The following is a 16,413-nucleotide window of genomic DNA, read 5'->3' on the forward strand; positions in this document are numbered from 1 at the left end:
GAAAATAGTGGATTTGGGTCAAATATAATTGGAAAACTGATTCTGGATGATTCAGGCTGCCTCGACTTGAATCCTGTCCATGTTAGCCAGTTTCAAGATTTAAATCTAAATCCAACTGCTGGAATATGCTTGCTCGAATTTTGTTGCTTGCAATAAATCTTTTGGGTTTCTTTAGCACCCAAAAGATAAATGAGTGAAGGAGGAGGAAGAAAGTGGGTGAGAGTGGATTGAGGGGTAGGTCCCTCTATTTGTAAAGGGGCCTGCGTAGCCTAGGATTGACACAAGTTTTTATGTGATCTATGAAAAATATTATATTTAGGGGCAAACAAATTGTCCCAAATGGAGTAATAAGATTGTTGGATCGGACTATTTCCTTGTAACAGTGATATTGTATTGGATTCATGTGTAACTGTATTCCTGTGTCGTTTGGCAGCCAAACTTTCCAATAACTAAATTATTTCGAAACGACTAAAAGAGAGAAGAAAAATATGTCTAGGCCCTGTTTGGTATTGTTTTCTTTTGCTGTGTCTTTTTTTTAAAACAAAAGTTAGAAATATGGAATCTGATACACAAAACGTGTTGGTTATTTTGTTTTTATTTCTTATTCTTTTAAAAAATTATTATTTCTAAAAAAAAATGAAAGTAAAAATTTTTATTTTTATTTTTTTTAAATCATCTCCTCCGCCCAACTTTTCAACCTTGGCACTGTTCTTCAAGCCTCCTTGAAGGACTTTGCCGCCCTCCTCCTTACCGCCATTCGTGTCTCTGGTGACTTCCTCCGCCGCCTAGCTGCTGTTCTCAGTCCCTCGCTACCTCTTTCGTCCATCTGTTTGTTCATTTCTGATGTTCATGTTCTGCCTTCGTCCATCCATTTTTTTATTTTTGGTGTATGTTCATTCATATTCGATGTCCATCTTATGTCGTAGTCGGTCCTTTCATTCATTCTTTTAGGAGTGGTGGTGTCCATTTGTCTCTGACATCCACTGGTTTGATCAAGCACGCTCCTATTTGAGCAGCTCCTATTGCGTTGTCCCCAATTGATCTGTTCTCCTCCACTCTCCACCCTCTCAATGCTTGTTTGGTTCCATGCTTTCGACTTTCACCATGGCCTTTTACTTTTGTTATTTAAAAAAGAAAGAGAAAGAGAGGGGAACCAAACATATTTTTATTGTAAAGAATCTGCAAAAAAAGAAAAATGAATTCAGATTTTCTGTTTCTATTTTTTTTTAGAAAATAGAAAAGTAAGGTGGGCAAATGTCTCTACCTTGAGAGAAGTTTTATAACCCGACTATCTTTGCAATCATCATATTATTTTGTAAGTATACTTGAAGGATGAATTTATGAAACTTTTAGGAATATTTTGTAACTATCTTTGCAAGCATTGGTATAATGAATATCTCGACTTTATCTCATATCAAAAAATAATGACATCGAGGATTGGTATAGCTCACTAGTTAGAATTGAGCAAGAGGGGGAAGAGGAAAAAACATTCAATTGCTTTCCAAATTCAATTCTATATGAGATCAGTAGGGGAACAAAGAATGGAATCTTAATTCTTAGATTATTTAAATTGATAGATTGAGATTTTAGCAATATCCCATGAGTTGTAATTTTTCAATCGCGTATCACAAATATTTCATGCTAAGAAAAATGAAATTAAATGCTCACAAAATTTTGGAAAAAAAGATTCATCTCATGGATTAAAATATGATTGTATTAGGGCACCACTGATAATAAAAAGTGGGCTAAATGGGACATGAATTGTCGGATATTCATACTTTAATGAGAGAACTAATATAATCTATGGTACTCCTAAAAGACAAATAATCTAGGCTACAGTCATCCTTAGATTTTGGTCATCCTCTTGGAGTTATCGAAGTTATCCCTTTGCTTATTAACCACTTAATTTTATATTAATTAATTCATTAAACTCGCAAATATAATATTTCGATTATGAATTGCATTTTAACTTTATTATTTTGAAACTGCCATCATTTCAAATTTTAGTTGTAATGGGTTCTTTCTTTTAAATTCTCAATCTCTTTTTTCGTACACCACTTCTAATTTAATAAGTAACTTATGTCATTCTCTAATCAATGTCCTCGAGGAGATTACAAAAAAAAAAAAAAAAAAAACTAATACCCACATCCCCGTCTATCCCTCTCCTCCTTGCTTTCTCTTCCCTCAACCTCTCCTTAATTGCCGTCTTTTCTTCTTCTACATCTGTCTATATAAAGGACCTCTTTCGGTTCTTTGGTATGTCCTCTTGCTTTATTGAAATTCAAGAGAAAAATTCCCTTGGCTCCATCAGATTCCCATGGGTGACTATTTTTCTATAAGATATGATATGGAACGAAGGATTTTTCCCCTGCATGCCATGTGAAATATAGTACTACATAATATGTGTACCGCTAGGTTTAACTTAGTGGTTGACACCTCCATCCTGAAAATAATCTTAAGTTTAATCCCCCATGCTGTGCATGTAGCTTGGAGCTCAATATTCTAGACCTAATAATGAGATTCTTTAAATAATTTAAAAAGTTCTTTACTCATGGAAAATTTTATTTTTGATTCTATAACAATAGAACAAAACAATCATATGTTTCTAAAATTTTTGGCAAACGTTTAGAATAATTTATAATTTTTGAATAATTTTGTTTATTGAACATGATGTTTCTTGCTTTTTCTTATTTTTTTGGCTACTGCGCTTGTCTCAAAGATTCTATTTTCTCAAAATTTCATCCAAATTATTTCCAACTTACCTTTAGCTATGACGTCCATTATTCCCTATTTGTCAATATAATTGCAAGGATGGGAATACAAGATTGAGGAGGTCAAATTAACATGAATAGTAGTTGAAAGGCAGGAAAAATAATAGAATGCTAGTTTAGATATTTGGTATTCCCCTACTGTATAGCATTGACAGCAAACATGTTCAAAATGAAAAAGGAAAAAGCTTATCTCTTTTTTATTTTTTAAAAGTAAATAGATTCCTTATTTATAAAATATAATGCATCAAAATCAGGCTTCCGTATACATTCTTAATAATACATAAGAAACTCCAGAAAAAAGTCGATAATGATGCTGCAACAGTAACTTGTGTATATTTATTGTTAATACTTCCCTTATACTTCAATAAAACCAGGGTGGGCTCCCCTCCCTTTCCAAATAAATAAATATATAAATAAATAAAAAATAAAAAAAATGGACTTGGTTGCGTTAAGAGGAAAAAGCAGTATAGCTTTTGCAATCAAATCAGCAGCTCTATTTCGCTCCCTCCAAATATATGAGATCCTATAATTAACGAAGAAAGCCAAAATACACTCTCACAACTTTATTAGCAAATGGTGACCTTCCATGTTGGATCATATTTTCTGGCAACCTAATCAACCACTATGTATAATTCAAACAACAATCTGATGTTATGCCCATTCAATTGAATTGCGATTAATATGCCATTACAAACCAAGTAGTTCAACAAATCAAGGAGAAGCTGTCTTAAAAGGGGAAAAAGGATATGCTTGAAGAGAGTGCACATGAAGAAGCAAAACTAGATGCCTGCTCTCCTCCAAGTGGTTTTAATTAAAGGAAAAAAATAATTAAATCATTCATACATCTGGTTGAGTTCTAGCTTACTCTTGCTAGATTTATATCTTTACTATTATCATATGAAGCAAATATTTTGAGCTTTTGTCGATCATCAGTTCCACGTTCAGAAATCCCATAAGATGACGTGAAAAAGGAAGAGGCTAGTGGGTTGATGAGGTCTCATATACGAACAACAACTCAATAAGGTGCACCATCATCTGGAGAGTTCAAGAAGACATTTAAGAGAAAAATGAGCCTTACACTCATTCACATTGGTTCATCCTGCTATGCCCCGTGACTTTCTCATAAAGGTCACATTGACAACAGACAGGGATGAGAACTAAAAAAAGAAAAAAGAAAAAGGAAAAAATAGAAAAAAAGGAAAGAGAAAGGGAAAGAGATATATATCATGCAGATAAAAAGACAAATAAAAGATCAAACGAGAGGAAATGAACAACCTCAATCTCAATGTCTCCCGTTTTAGTCAATTAATGACAACGTACCATCCATATTTCCAATTTGCATCCTATATGCGTGATGCCGATTTATATAACAAAGTTTGAAAGAAGTATACTTATACAAAATTTATAGTTTTGCTCTTATCTCATTTCATTTACTAATGAATTGCTAATGTGGCTTGCCAACCTTTCTATATTTCTTGAAGATGTTCCTATCTGGATTGCTGATTTCCCTGCTGATCTGCTGTATTGGGCATTTGCTAATATGGTGGGGGTCTTACTTGCTAGATTGCAACGGGGTTCCCCCTATTATACTTAAAAAAAAAGAGAAAAAAAAAAAGAAATGCGAGATGACTTGCTATGGTTTTGTTACAAGATTTTTCTTATTTCTTTTAAATTTGCCAAGCTAGTTGTCTCAAATGGAAAAGATCCATTGCTCAAAGCAGTACACCGACACGTAAAGGCAAAAAGGTTTCGTGTCACAACAAACAATGACATTATCCTCTAGAAACAAACAAACGAACAAACAAGCAAACAAAAAACAAAGTTTAGCAGAGAGCGAGCTACAAAATGGCCAAATTCCTTGTATCTTCATAAAAAGGCAAAAGGTTTTTGTCCTAACATCTTTTCGAAGAGGCAAAAAGCTCCGGATATCACAGTAAACAATGATATCATCCTTTACAAATGAACAAAATGGTGATCATCTTTAAATTGGCAGTAATCTGCAAGCACATAAGCTCTATCAGAACAACTACGATGGCGTTTATTTTGCTGAGGTATAATGGCATTTACCAATATTGTCTTTTTTCTCAATAAAACGACTTCAACCGCTTGACTAAGAACAAATGTTGTTTTTTTTAATAAAGAGAGGCCATTACAACCGCTTGACCAAGAGTACCTTTTCTTACGATTGCAGGCTATGGCAACGTGGTCTCCATGAAACTTTACCAAAAGCTTTAGAAACGACAAAGAGAGGCTGCATCATTACTCCTCGTAGTACAATATTCAAGACAAATTTAATCTGTTCATAAGATCAACTATATAAACACACTAAGTTCCTGCACCCTAGACGAGAACAGATACAGGAGACCCAAAGAGAGTGAGAGCAGTAGAGAAGAGAAATAATGAGGAGAGTGTTTTTGTGCTTGCTGCTATGCTTCCTAGTAGGCATAGAAGCAAGTGCTACTACTGGGCAGGGAGATGCCCTCAACAAGCTCGTCTTTGATGCTTTCAGATTGGAAAGAAAAGCAGTTGGAAGTTCTTCTTCTTTTGCCGCCCCTCGCATCTCCAATCTACGATCAAGAAACTACTCTCAACAAGGATTGAAAGAGAACGACAGGATCGAATATTTGCCCGGCCAGCCTGATGGTGTAGACTTTGATGAGTATGCTGGCTATGTCACCGTCGACCAAAAAGCTGGAAGAGCCCTCTTCTACTACTTCGTTCAGGCTGTTGGCGATTCTTCTTCCAAGCCTCTACTTCTCTGGCTCAATGGAGGTGACATATATTACCTGTAGACCAATTGTATTAGTTATATTTCACATCAAGGATTATGATCATCCAAATCTCTGACTCTATTATTTCTTTCATGTTGTAATTAAGGACCGGGCTGCTCGTCCCTTGGGTATGGAGCGATGCAGGAGCTAGGACCATTCCGTGTCATGAGCGACGGCAAAACACTGTTTAGAAACCCATTTGCATGGAATAGAGGTGAAATTACATGCATGCAGATGCTCCAATTCTCTTAGGTTCATTTGTAGTGTAATGATATATAAACTGGTAGGTGATCATGTGTTGCAGTGGCTAATGTGCTGTTCTTGGAGAGCCCGGCTGGTGTAGGCTTCTCCTACTCCAACACCACCTCCGACTACAGCAAGGGAGGCGACCGCAGAACAGCCGAGGACAACTATGTGTTCCTGGTGAACTGGATGGAGAGATTCCCAGAGTATAAAGGCAGAGATTTCTATATAGCTGGGGAGAGCTATGCAGGCCACTTCGTACCCCAACTTGCCACGATTATTCTCCAACAAAAAAATGCTGTCATCAACCTTAAAGGAATCATGGTATCTAACTACAGCTCCAGCTTCTTATAGTCTCTTATCGTAAGAGATTGTCATCTTTGATGCTGATGGTACTGGCTTTTGCAAGGTTGGCAACGCGGTGATCAACGACGCAACTGACAGTAGGGGGATGTTCGACTACTTATGGACGCATGCATTGATCTCAGATGAGACCATTGATGCGATCCACAAGTACTGCAACTTCTCGCCCAACACCACCAACCAGGAATATCGGTGTGGACATGCGATGTCAGTGGCCAGGGAGGTCTCCAGAACGCTTAATATCTACAACATCTATGCTCCTCTTTGCTCAGGCGGTATCACCAATACCCCGAAGAGGCTCTCGGTTCGTTAACCCGGACTAATTCAGCTTCTCCTTATCTCATCTCACACTCCCTATTATTTTTTCTTCTTCTTCTTCAGTTTAATATTAGGATTTCTGAAGGGATTTTACTTTGTGGGAGATGCAGATCAGGAACTTTGATCCATGCAGTGAAAACTACGTTTACGTGTATCTGAACAGTGCTGAAGTACAACAAAAGCTTCATGCTAATGTTACCAAGCTCAACTATACCTGGTCGGGTTGCAGGTATATATATATATATATATATGCTCCCACATCTTGTCCAAATATGTTAATCGACAAGAATAATTAAAGAAACTTAATTTAATAGTATTCTAAGATTATCATCTAATCATAAGTAGCAGCACATGCTATATCTAGTGTCGCGACACTAAATTAATATGAGTGCAGATGAATAATCCTGAAAAATCAGGGTTACGCTTGTCAGTAGGCCTATCACTCAAGCATGTGGACCTTCACCCCGTTATACAGGTCTTCACCCTGACCTTTTCCAAGGATTATTTGCATGCTTTCATCTTGGTTTAGCAATTTTCTTGATCATTGTGACAATAGACAGAGACCTAGGTTAGAGGCTGTAATTGCCCACTGTAATCAGCCAACGCAATCATTCCCAAGTATTGGATGCTTCTCCATAGATCAACGAGGCATGCAACAACGACTGGAACACAGTTTAGCTTCTAGATACTTATGAAAATGGGCACGGTTTCATACATGTCCAAAGTCAAGCTCGAGCAGCAAATTATTCAGCTATATATATATATATATAAGCTAACTTATGACTTTTAGTCATATTTTTTAATTATGACCAAGGATTGTTTCAAGCTCGACTATGACAATATTGAAGTTAAGTCAAGTTGATTTCGAGCATTGTTTTTTGTTTTTTTTGTTTTTTTGATCTATTCAAATTCGAGCTTAGATTTTAAGTCTTGATTGTTCTCAAGTCGAGTTTCGAGCTCAAGTATTTTGAATCGAGACGAGCTCGAGCCTCTAGCCACTCAACTTAGTTCGGCCCCTTCTCAACGCTAGGATATTTGGCAAACTAGAAGGTGCTCCTTGCATTCAAGCTATTCATATTTGTAGAGAGAGCAACCAATCAGTTGCTTGGTTATAGCCAAGCACGGGTCCATTAGAGATCCTTTCTCAAGCTTGCTCTCCCTTGATGTAGAAAAGAAAAGCCATAGACACATAATATCATTAAACACATACCGTAAGGGATGTGGAGAACAGCTAAAGCATGCCATCTTAGGACTTGTCAAATTTGATGATATATATGCAGGTTTTATACAGAACAATTAAGCAGTCATTTTTAAAACTCATTTTGTAAATCTATTTTAATAAAACTTATTGACAAACAGTCTCTTGGTGTTTCCATTTTAGGAAAGTCCATTAAGCTAGTACGTACTAGGAAAATGCATGTGAAGATTGGATTGTAGGAGTTGAGCTTGGGGATCGAGAAGCAACATCAAAGTTCCCATTGTCGTACTAGAGATGAGCGATATGAGTGGTGAAGTGTCTTATCTGCATATATTATTTTCACTTGTTACGGTCCTTATTTTCTTATTCCTTCCATTTATCTCGTTAATATCGTTTGAAGAGTTACACTAATCTCATGAAATAAAAGAGTTATGTTAATCGCAATTTCCTTTTACTCTAGTAAAAAGAAAATACGAGTCGAGTTTGTAAGAAGTCAAAACACAAGTTGATTAATGATGCATAATTAGAAATGAAAATTGCCCTTTTTTTTATTTGAGGATCATTCAAAATGAAATTGCCTTTTAAATCAGTGTTCTAAGTACAAGGTTATAGTCAAACTTAACAGGGATGAACTTATAACATGAACTCCATTTGGGAGATAATTAGATTTTTCATAGAGATATCACTTAATATTTGTTAAAAACTTGTTAATTTGTATTCCATCATAGTAAGTTAGTCTACATGCTAATATAAATGTAAATTTAACAATATGCAAGTAAACATGATGAAATTTAATTATATTTAATTTTTATTAAATATTTTTTAACATAAAATATTGTGGTGCAGCCAAGTGATCCAACAATGGTCAGATAGCCCCTCGACAATCTTACCACTTATCAAAGAACTCATAGATAGGAATATACGAGTTTGGATATACAGGTAATTTCATTATTTATTATTAAGCAACATTCTTAGCCTCTCTTAATGTTTCAAAGATTTTTGTAAAGGGGTGAGAATAAGTTTGTAATTAGTTGAACTAACTAAATGCAGTGGAGATATAGATGGAAGAGTTCCTGTTACTTCAACAAGATATTCTATCAATCAACTAATGCTCCTAGTGAAGACACAATGGTATCCATGGTATATCGGAAGCAAGGTAAATCTCGCACCTATTGTTAGTATGAAGTCTGCATTTTTTCGTAACCTGTTTTTCAAAACCACATGTATAAGCTCTAAAGACACATCTAACATAGCTTTTCATTATATATTTTTCTAACAAAATTTAACATCCTTTTAAAGTTTTAATTTGAGAACTGCAATTCTATAATCAGCAAAATAATCGACATATCAAAGTCATAAAAGTAGTAAATGCATAACTATGTGAAATTATCTTTACAAATTATTATGACCATTTCCAAAAAATTGAGTTCCATTTTCATATCAAGCGTCTTGTTCTTCAATTATTACTTATTCATCCTCTTCATTCTCATCTATTTTCTCAAAATAAAATTAACAAGGACAAGAGAAAAGTAGCATTTAAAGCCCAACAAAAAGGATCTGTAATTATAATCATTTGAATTTATTATACTAGATATGTAACTTAGGCAAGTTGGGTCAGTTTGAGGGCAAACTCCAACCAACACAATCTACGTATCTTCTATCCCTAATCGACTCTAACCTTTGCTCCATTACATTGCATGTGATTCTTCATATGTCGATTATTGTTTTATATACAATATATCAAGAACTTGTAATAGTTGTCTATGTTCTTTAACCACTTAACTTACAATTAGCTTGCATCCATTCTATCAAAAAGTATGGCAGCCTATTGGCCAAATTCAAATTAATTTTATCTTTAATGTCACCTATTTCTACATTAGCTTCTTCATTACTAGCCCAATTTCCAATTTCACGTCATAAACTACCTTCCAACTCATTGGAATAAATCATCGAAAATAAGTAGAGTAACAAAAAAATAAAATAATTATTAGGACCACTGAGCATCAGGCATAGATTTTAGTACTTACTAAGGTTCCACCAAAAGATTGAAGTTATTAGTTAAGCATCCATCATCAATTTAACCCTATTCTCTACACTATACAAGATTTTGTTATGAAAAAATGATATTCAAATAGACTATAAGAAACTTGTGTAATGTTATATTCATATTGACTACGACATCTTTATCTTCCCCTCCTGGCATCTCAAGGTGGAAGTTTAAATCATATCTAGTTTATCAACTGATCATTTGCAGCTATTCAAAACATCTACCTTCTTTAATTTATTTGAGATTTGGAGATCATTTATTATTTAGCATAAAAAACTTATCTTATGCAACTATATTTAACCTTTTTGTTTGGTGAACAGGTTGGTGGATATAGTGTGAGTTATCATGGTAATTTGACATTTGCAACTGTTAGAGGAGCAGGACATGAAGTTCCAAGTTACCAAGCACAACAAGCACTTCAACTTGTAACATTTTTCCTCAAAGGGCATATTCCCTAAAGCTAGTTTTGTATATAGTAAAATATTGTAAACTTGAAAGCACCTTATTTACAAGTCTAGTTCCACTACATCATTAATTAGTAACATTTTCAATCATGTACTTGTTATCATTTCAAAAATAAATCTATGGTGCATAGCTAGAATATAGCTAATTGCTTGCCCCCTCTTTATATATATGTGTGTGTGTGTCTATATATATATACACATACATCTATACACACACACACACACACACACACACACACACATATATATATATATATATATATATATATATATATATATATCTATACATATATATATACACACACACAGACACACACTACAGGAATATTCATTTTTCCCGGCGCTTTTTGGAACCTTTACCGACGCTTATTAGCGTCGGCTAAAGTTCCGGCCACGCTAATCGAAGCGTCGCAAAAACGTCGACGATACTTGCGTGGGAAAAATTTTTTCCGACGCTTTTGGAAAGCGTCGTAATATGTTAGTTTTTAGCGACAGATTTTAGCGACGCTTAAAAGCGTCGCTAAAATAATCAAAGCCGACGCTTATAAGCGTCGGCGTTAGCCAATATTTTTTTTAAAAAAATATTTTTCTCACTGGGTGGACCTGGGGAATGGTGGGGAGACGAGTGAACTCCAGAAGGAGATACCGGAAGCAAGTACCTGGCAGGATTCTCTCATCCATGGCCTATGATCAATCGAAACCAAGAAATCACCCAAAAATAAGACGAAAATGAGGACTCCTCCTCCTCTTCTTCATCTTCGCCTCCCCTGGCCTATGCACGGAGGGGCGAGAGACCCAAACACCAGAAAGAGGGCTTCGGGTTTTCTTTCCTCCAGTACGCCCCAGATCTCCTCCTTTTCCTCCTTTGCCTGGAGTCAAGTTTCTCAAAATAGACAGAAAAATAAATAAACAAGGAGAGGAGAGGAGATCTGAACACCTGGAGCCACGGCCCGCCCCTTCCCGGCCACCGCCTGTCCCCGATGGCGTGACACCGGCGCTCCGGCCCCCCTGCATATCCGCTTACTCCTGTCACCCCTGCAACAAAAATAAAGAAGGGGGAGGCGGCGGATCTACTCTTCGGAAATATAACAACCATTCAAAGACAAACTTTCACCCACCTTGCAAGATGATGCCCCAAAACAGCAGCTTGAGCGTCCTGACCACCACTCTCCTCACAGCAAGAAGTCGGTTCGGTATCCTCTGCACCCAAAACAGAAAAGAGTTTTAAGATTACCTCCACACCGGCGGCAATGGAAATGATTCGAAAAAGAAACCCCAGACCTTGAGAGAGAGGGGAATGGCCATCCCCACGATGAAGAGAAAGAAGGGCATCACGAAATCGGCGAGGTTGCAGCCATTCCACGGTGCATGTCCGATCACCGGCCACTCGCCCCCCGCTCCGTCCACCAAGATCATCATCTGCGGAAAATACCAGATCAGAAGGCTGTGCGTCAACCAGAAAGGAATGAAAGGATTCTATACCGTCCGATTTTTTTCGTAGGATTATCTTCGAATTCGGGAAGCGGGAGGGGTGAAGGAGAGGGAGTACCGCGACGGTGAGGCCTCGGAAAATGTCGAGCGAGGCGACGCGCTTCGCCCGGCGGGGCTTCTCGGCCTCGCCGGCGGCGGCGAGGAGGCGGTCGGGGTCCTCGTCAGCGGCGGGGTGGGATCGACGGAGGAGATCTTGGCCGGTGGCCATTTCTTGTTTTAAGGATTGATGTCGGCGCCGGAGGGAGGAGGAGAGGAGAGTGGCTCAGATCCAAGAGAAGGGGGAGGGAAGAGAAGGATTAACGTCGGCGCCGAAGGGAAGAGGAGAGGAGATGATATAAGAGCTAGGGCATTGGGAGGAGTTTTGAGGTATAGAGATGGTTTTGGCCTCCGACGACGCTTATAAGCGTCGTCGTAGATCCCAATTTTCCACAACGCTTAAAAGCGTCGTCAATTGCAAAGCTATACCGACGCTTTTTAGAAGCGTCGGCAGAATTTTGCGCGGGACCAACATTTCCCGACGCTTTTCCCTAGCGTCGGGAAAAAAGCGTCGGGAAATATTACTTTTCCTGTAGTGACAGAGAGACACACACACACACATATATATCATAGGTACAACACCTATTAACGATTTGCATATTAAAGGCTTAGTTGTTTTATTTATGCATGAAAGTTGCCTACAGAAAATGATCTTTCTTATGCAAGGCAATAAAGATGATATTGGGACCAGTTCAATATTATATTAATTAATAAATATAAATTGAACATAAACATTATAGATCAAAAAGCAAAAAAGGTGATACAAATGTACAATAAAATATGAAGGGAAAACAAAGAATTCAAAAATAGTCACCTTCTGCCCTGGCGTTTCTTCTCTTGTACATTGTGTAGTCAAAGCAATGAAGAACGAAAATTTTCCTTGAGATACTTTTTGAGATTTGCAACCTCTTTTGAAATTGGCTTCTTGGTAGCATGTAGGCAACTCATCATCTCTTCTACAATTGTCTACAATGGCTTTCTTTTTTTCTCTCATCTCTCATATTCTCAAGTATTCAAGTCTAAGTGCTTCCGACTCCCATCCTGGAGTGGAGCCAAGATTTGTTTTGGAGGGTATCAAAATGCTAAAATTTAATAGTAAAAACTAAAAATTTGATTCATGCATCATATTAATCTATAAAGCAATTCAAGGAACTAATTATATGTGTTACAAGTTAAATCCACATAATTGGTAAGTTTCAATTTTTCTTTTTTAATTAGTAAAGGTTCATAGGATTGAAATTCTAGATGATGCTCTTTTATTTATTATGATGAAAAGGGTAATACTTTCCATTTTTCGTTTTTAATATGATTGGAATCGAATCAAGGGAAATATTGTTTCAACGGATGAAGCATAGGAAAGCACTAATTATCAAATTTTTGTAACCAAAACATTAGAGAAAATTACACCCTTCAAACATTACGATACAAAAAAAGCAAAATGCATATCAACATGAATTCTTAGAAGTTCTATAAACATGTATATGTAATAAATACTCTAACAAATAAATTCTTTAAAAAGATTAACAAAAAAGATCTGTATTTTAAAGCAAAAAATTCTAGAAACATGCTGGTCTATTTCTTCTCATTACCTCGAAACCAAAATCTCTCTCTCACTCACTCACTCTCGCTCTCTCACACACACATATGAATATTAATAGATTTTAATTTCATTATTTTTTGGAAATATTTTTATGATTTTTGGATGGGATTAAATGCATGACATAGTATTTATTTTAGGTTTTTGATGAGATTAGAGACTTCACAATAATATATATATATATACATATATATATATATATATATGTATGTATGTATGTATGTATGTATGTATGTATGTATGTATGTATGTATGTATAATTTTTTTTCTAAATATGATTGATATATTACTGTATAATAAAACAAAAAATTAGATACAGAGGGTCGAAATACACTAAGGAAGCTTTCTCGTTGAAGGTGCCGAGGCCTCCACCAATTCCAATTGGATCTACCTTATAATTCCCATCATGTTTATATGGAGATGGAGTGGAAAGTGAGCCTTATAAGCTCTGTAATTATGACTTTGGACCTCACCCAAAAGGGCTAAGTTCTAACACACATCCAAATCCCATCACACAAACTAGACATGTAATACAACTGCGAGGTCTTGAAAGGCTAGTCCAAATGCAAGCCTCAATCTTACCACAGAAGTGACATGGCGGAACATCTCATAAAGGATGAACCCACGATGTAATCCGACATCCCAAAAAGGCTTATCCTAATGCATGCCTCAATCTCACCAAGCGTCACGGCCACACATCCCATAGAGCATGATCCCGTGACAAACATGCAAGGTCTCTCATTAAAAGAGTCGAAATAGATTAGACATGTCATTATCTAAATGTGGTTCATTTAGTGACTGATTTGAGCCGAATTAACCCATTGACGGTCCAAACGCATTTCGCTCGGGATAGGAGTTATTTCCTTTGATAATTATAATATCTGGTGGTGTTATTTCTAGACTTTCCGAATTGTACAAGAGTTCTACAGTGTCACTTCCAAGTTCTTTTGTTTTAATATTTTCATCGTATGCTAGGATGCGCAGATTAAATTTTGATCCAAGCAGTGAAGTTGCTCGTTATCTTGTACTTGAAAGTTCCATATTTTCTTCTTCAATTTAATTCAACAACCCACGATGCTACCAAAGCTACAACACTAATTCATTCGTCTTGCTTTATCCATTATCCTGTGTCTTTCTACTTACTTTTGATAACATGTTGACGAAAAATACAATTTAATTAGTGAGATGCCGGAACTCTCTTCTTCCGTGATTTTGCTTCCAACCATCTTTCTCTCTTTGAGAACTTGCGAGTAAAACGACCAGAGGCCTATCAAATTGGTCTCAAAGATTGCTGATTGAGACTCTATTTTTGATCTGGCAGTTGCTGGACTTCGTCTGCCAGTGGATTTTGAATGGGTTCCAAGCGAAACGTAACTCAAAGAAGATGAAATGGAGACGTCATAAATTCATACCTCTACTTCCAATAAGGAACTCTCGAGCTTGGGGCCCAGCCAAGTCCATGTCTTATTGCCCCCTACGTGGGTTTCACCCACCCGCGTCTGCATTTTCTCAGGCAAACTTGTATGTAGCCACGTCGTTAGTATTATACAACAATACAGAACTTGTGGTACGCGGTATTGGAAAACCAGCACTACCAGCTTAAAGTCCAAGACTTCCACAAGAATTTACCCCCCTTCTTCTTCTTTTGACTACTAGGACGACTTGGACCATACAAAAGTTTTGAATTCTATATACATTACTTGCTTAGTCTTGTAAACGTGCGAAGACTCAAAGTCTACCCAGTGATGGTTGAATGTGAAGAAAGCTAATACTATATCTTTTTATAATATATATTATTAATCTAATATTTTAATATATATATATATATATATATATATATATATATAAGCTTATGATATTTAACTATAGTTTTTTATTATGACCAAGGCTCGAATTCAAGCCAGACTATGGCGATATTGAAGTCAAGTTGAGTTGATATGGAGTATTGATTCTTTTTACTTCGATCTAGTTGAGTTTGAGCTTAGATATTGTATAAGGCTCGATTGATTTCAAGTTAAGCTTTGAGCTCGAGCCTCTAACTACTCGACTTAGTTCTGTTCGATTGCACCCCTATCTACCCCTTCTTAAGGCTAGGATTTTTGGCGAACAAAAAGGTGCACCTTACATTCAAAGCTATTCATATTTATAGAGAGAGAAACCAATTAGTAGCTTGGTTATATCCAAGCATGGGTCCATTAGAGATGCAGTATATGTTTGGTCTGATTCTATTCCACATGAATAGTTTATATACATAGATAGCATAGCTACTTTTTTCTTTTTTCTTGAGCTTGCTCCCTCTTGATGTAGAAAAGAAAAGCCATCGACACTTAATTTCATGTAATACATGCCGTAAGGGATGTGGAGATCAGCCAAAGCATGCCATGTCAGGACGTCAAAAAGAAGAAAACTGAAAACTAGTTATAGCATCCTCTAGGCCTCACATTCACCCACCCCACCTGAATTTGGTTTATTGATTTCCTTGACCCAACCAACCAATTGTTGGTAATGGAATCCATGCAAGACTACTTCGTCCATTTAAAGCCTATTTGGGTTGTCTTTGAGTTTTTTAAACAAATAATCACAAATACGTCTCTTTATAAAATAGGGTTTTTATAGATGTTTTGCAAATTTCATCTTTCAGATTTTATGACTTGTCAATTTTGATAATGCAGGCCGGTTTTATACAGAACAATCAAACAACCATTGTTAAAACTCGTTTTGTAAATCTATTTAATAAAACTTATTGACAAACTGTATCTTGGTGTTTCTATTCTAGCCAAGTCCATCATGCTAGTATGTATTAGGAAAATGCATGTGAAGATGGGATTGCAGGAGTCGAGCTTAGGGATTGAGAAGCAGCATCAGAGCTCCCATTGTAGTACTAGAGATGAGCGAGATGAGTGATTAAGTGTCTTATGTGCATATATTATTCTCTCTTGTTGAAGTTCTTATATTCTCATTCCTTCCATTTATCTCTCTGATATTGTTTAAAGAGTTATGTTAATCTCATGAAAAAACAAAAGAATTATGTTCATCATAATTGCCTTTTGCTCCAGTAAAAAGAAAATACAAATCGAGTTTTTAAGAAATATTCAAAACTCAGGTTGATTAATG

At 36.4% G+C, this 16,413-nt stretch overlaps 2 protein-coding genes across 2 annotated transcripts; one reads left to right on the forward strand and one right to left on the reverse strand.

Moving 5' to 3' along the window:
- Nucleotides 1–5,112: 5,112 nt before the first annotated feature.
- On the forward strand, nucleotides 5,113–10,330 carry LOC103702565 (serine carboxypeptidase II-3-like). The gene is made up of 8 exons (XM_008785054.3): nucleotides 5,113–5,543; nucleotides 5,649–5,756; nucleotides 5,847–6,109; nucleotides 6,195–6,452; nucleotides 6,577–6,695; nucleotides 8,511–8,603; nucleotides 8,715–8,820; nucleotides 10,032–10,330. The coding sequence occupies exons 1-8, from the start codon at nucleotides 5,171–5,173 to the stop codon at nucleotides 10,167–10,169; spliced, it is 1,458 nt and encodes a 485-aa protein (XP_008783276.2). The 5' UTR covers nucleotides 5,113–5,170; the 3' UTR covers nucleotides 10,170–10,330.
- Nucleotides 10,331–11,285: 955 nt separating this feature from the next.
- LOC120104573 (heparan-alpha-glucosaminide N-acetyltransferase-like) lies at nucleotides 11,286–11,877 on the reverse strand. The gene is made up of 3 exons (XM_039115912.1): nucleotides 11,725–11,877; nucleotides 11,457–11,594; nucleotides 11,286–11,375 (listed from the first exon to the last, which is right to left on the reverse strand). The coding sequence occupies exons 1-3, from the start codon at nucleotides 11,872–11,874 to the stop codon at nucleotides 11,286–11,288; spliced, it is 378 nt and encodes a 125-aa protein (XP_038971840.1). The 5' UTR covers nucleotides 11,875–11,877.
- Between the last annotated feature and the right edge of the window lie 4,536 nt (nucleotides 11,878–16,413).

Source organism: Phoenix dactylifera, unplaced genomic scaffold (genome assembly GCF_009389715.1).
Source record: "Phoenix dactylifera cultivar Barhee BC4 unplaced genomic scaffold, palm_55x_up_171113_PBpolish2nd_filt_p 000026F, whole genome shotgun sequence".
Classification (NCBI taxonomy): domain Eukaryota; kingdom Viridiplantae; phylum Streptophyta; class Magnoliopsida; order Arecales; family Arecaceae; genus Phoenix; species Phoenix dactylifera.

Excerpts from the sequence above, each read along its gene's own strand:
- LOC103702565 (XM_008785054.3), top strand. The coding sequence starts at position 5,171 with ATGAGGAGAGTGTTTTTGTGCTTGCTGCTATGCTTCCTAGTAGGCATA. Across the intron at positions 5,757-5,846 it reads CCCATTTGCATGGAATAGAG|TGGCTAATGTGCTGTTCTTG; the intron begins GTGAAATTACAT and ends CATGTGTTGCAG. Across the intron at positions 6,110-6,194 it reads TCAACCTTAAAGGAATCATG|GTTGGCAACGCGGTGATCAA; the intron begins GTATCTAACTAC and ends GGCTTTTGCAAG.
- LOC120104573 (XM_039115912.1), bottom strand. The coding sequence starts at position 11,874 with ATGGCCACCGGCCAAGATCTCCTCCGTCGATCCCACCCCGCCGCTGAC. Across the intron at positions 11,595-11,724 it reads TCCGAGGCCTCACCGTCGCG|ATGATGATCTTGGTGGACGG; the intron begins GTACTCCCTCTC and ends TATTTTCCGCAG. Across the intron at positions 11,376-11,456 it reads CCATTCCCCTCTCTCTCAAG|AGGATACCGAACCGACTTCT; the intron begins GTCTGGGGTTTC and ends TTTTGGGTGCAG.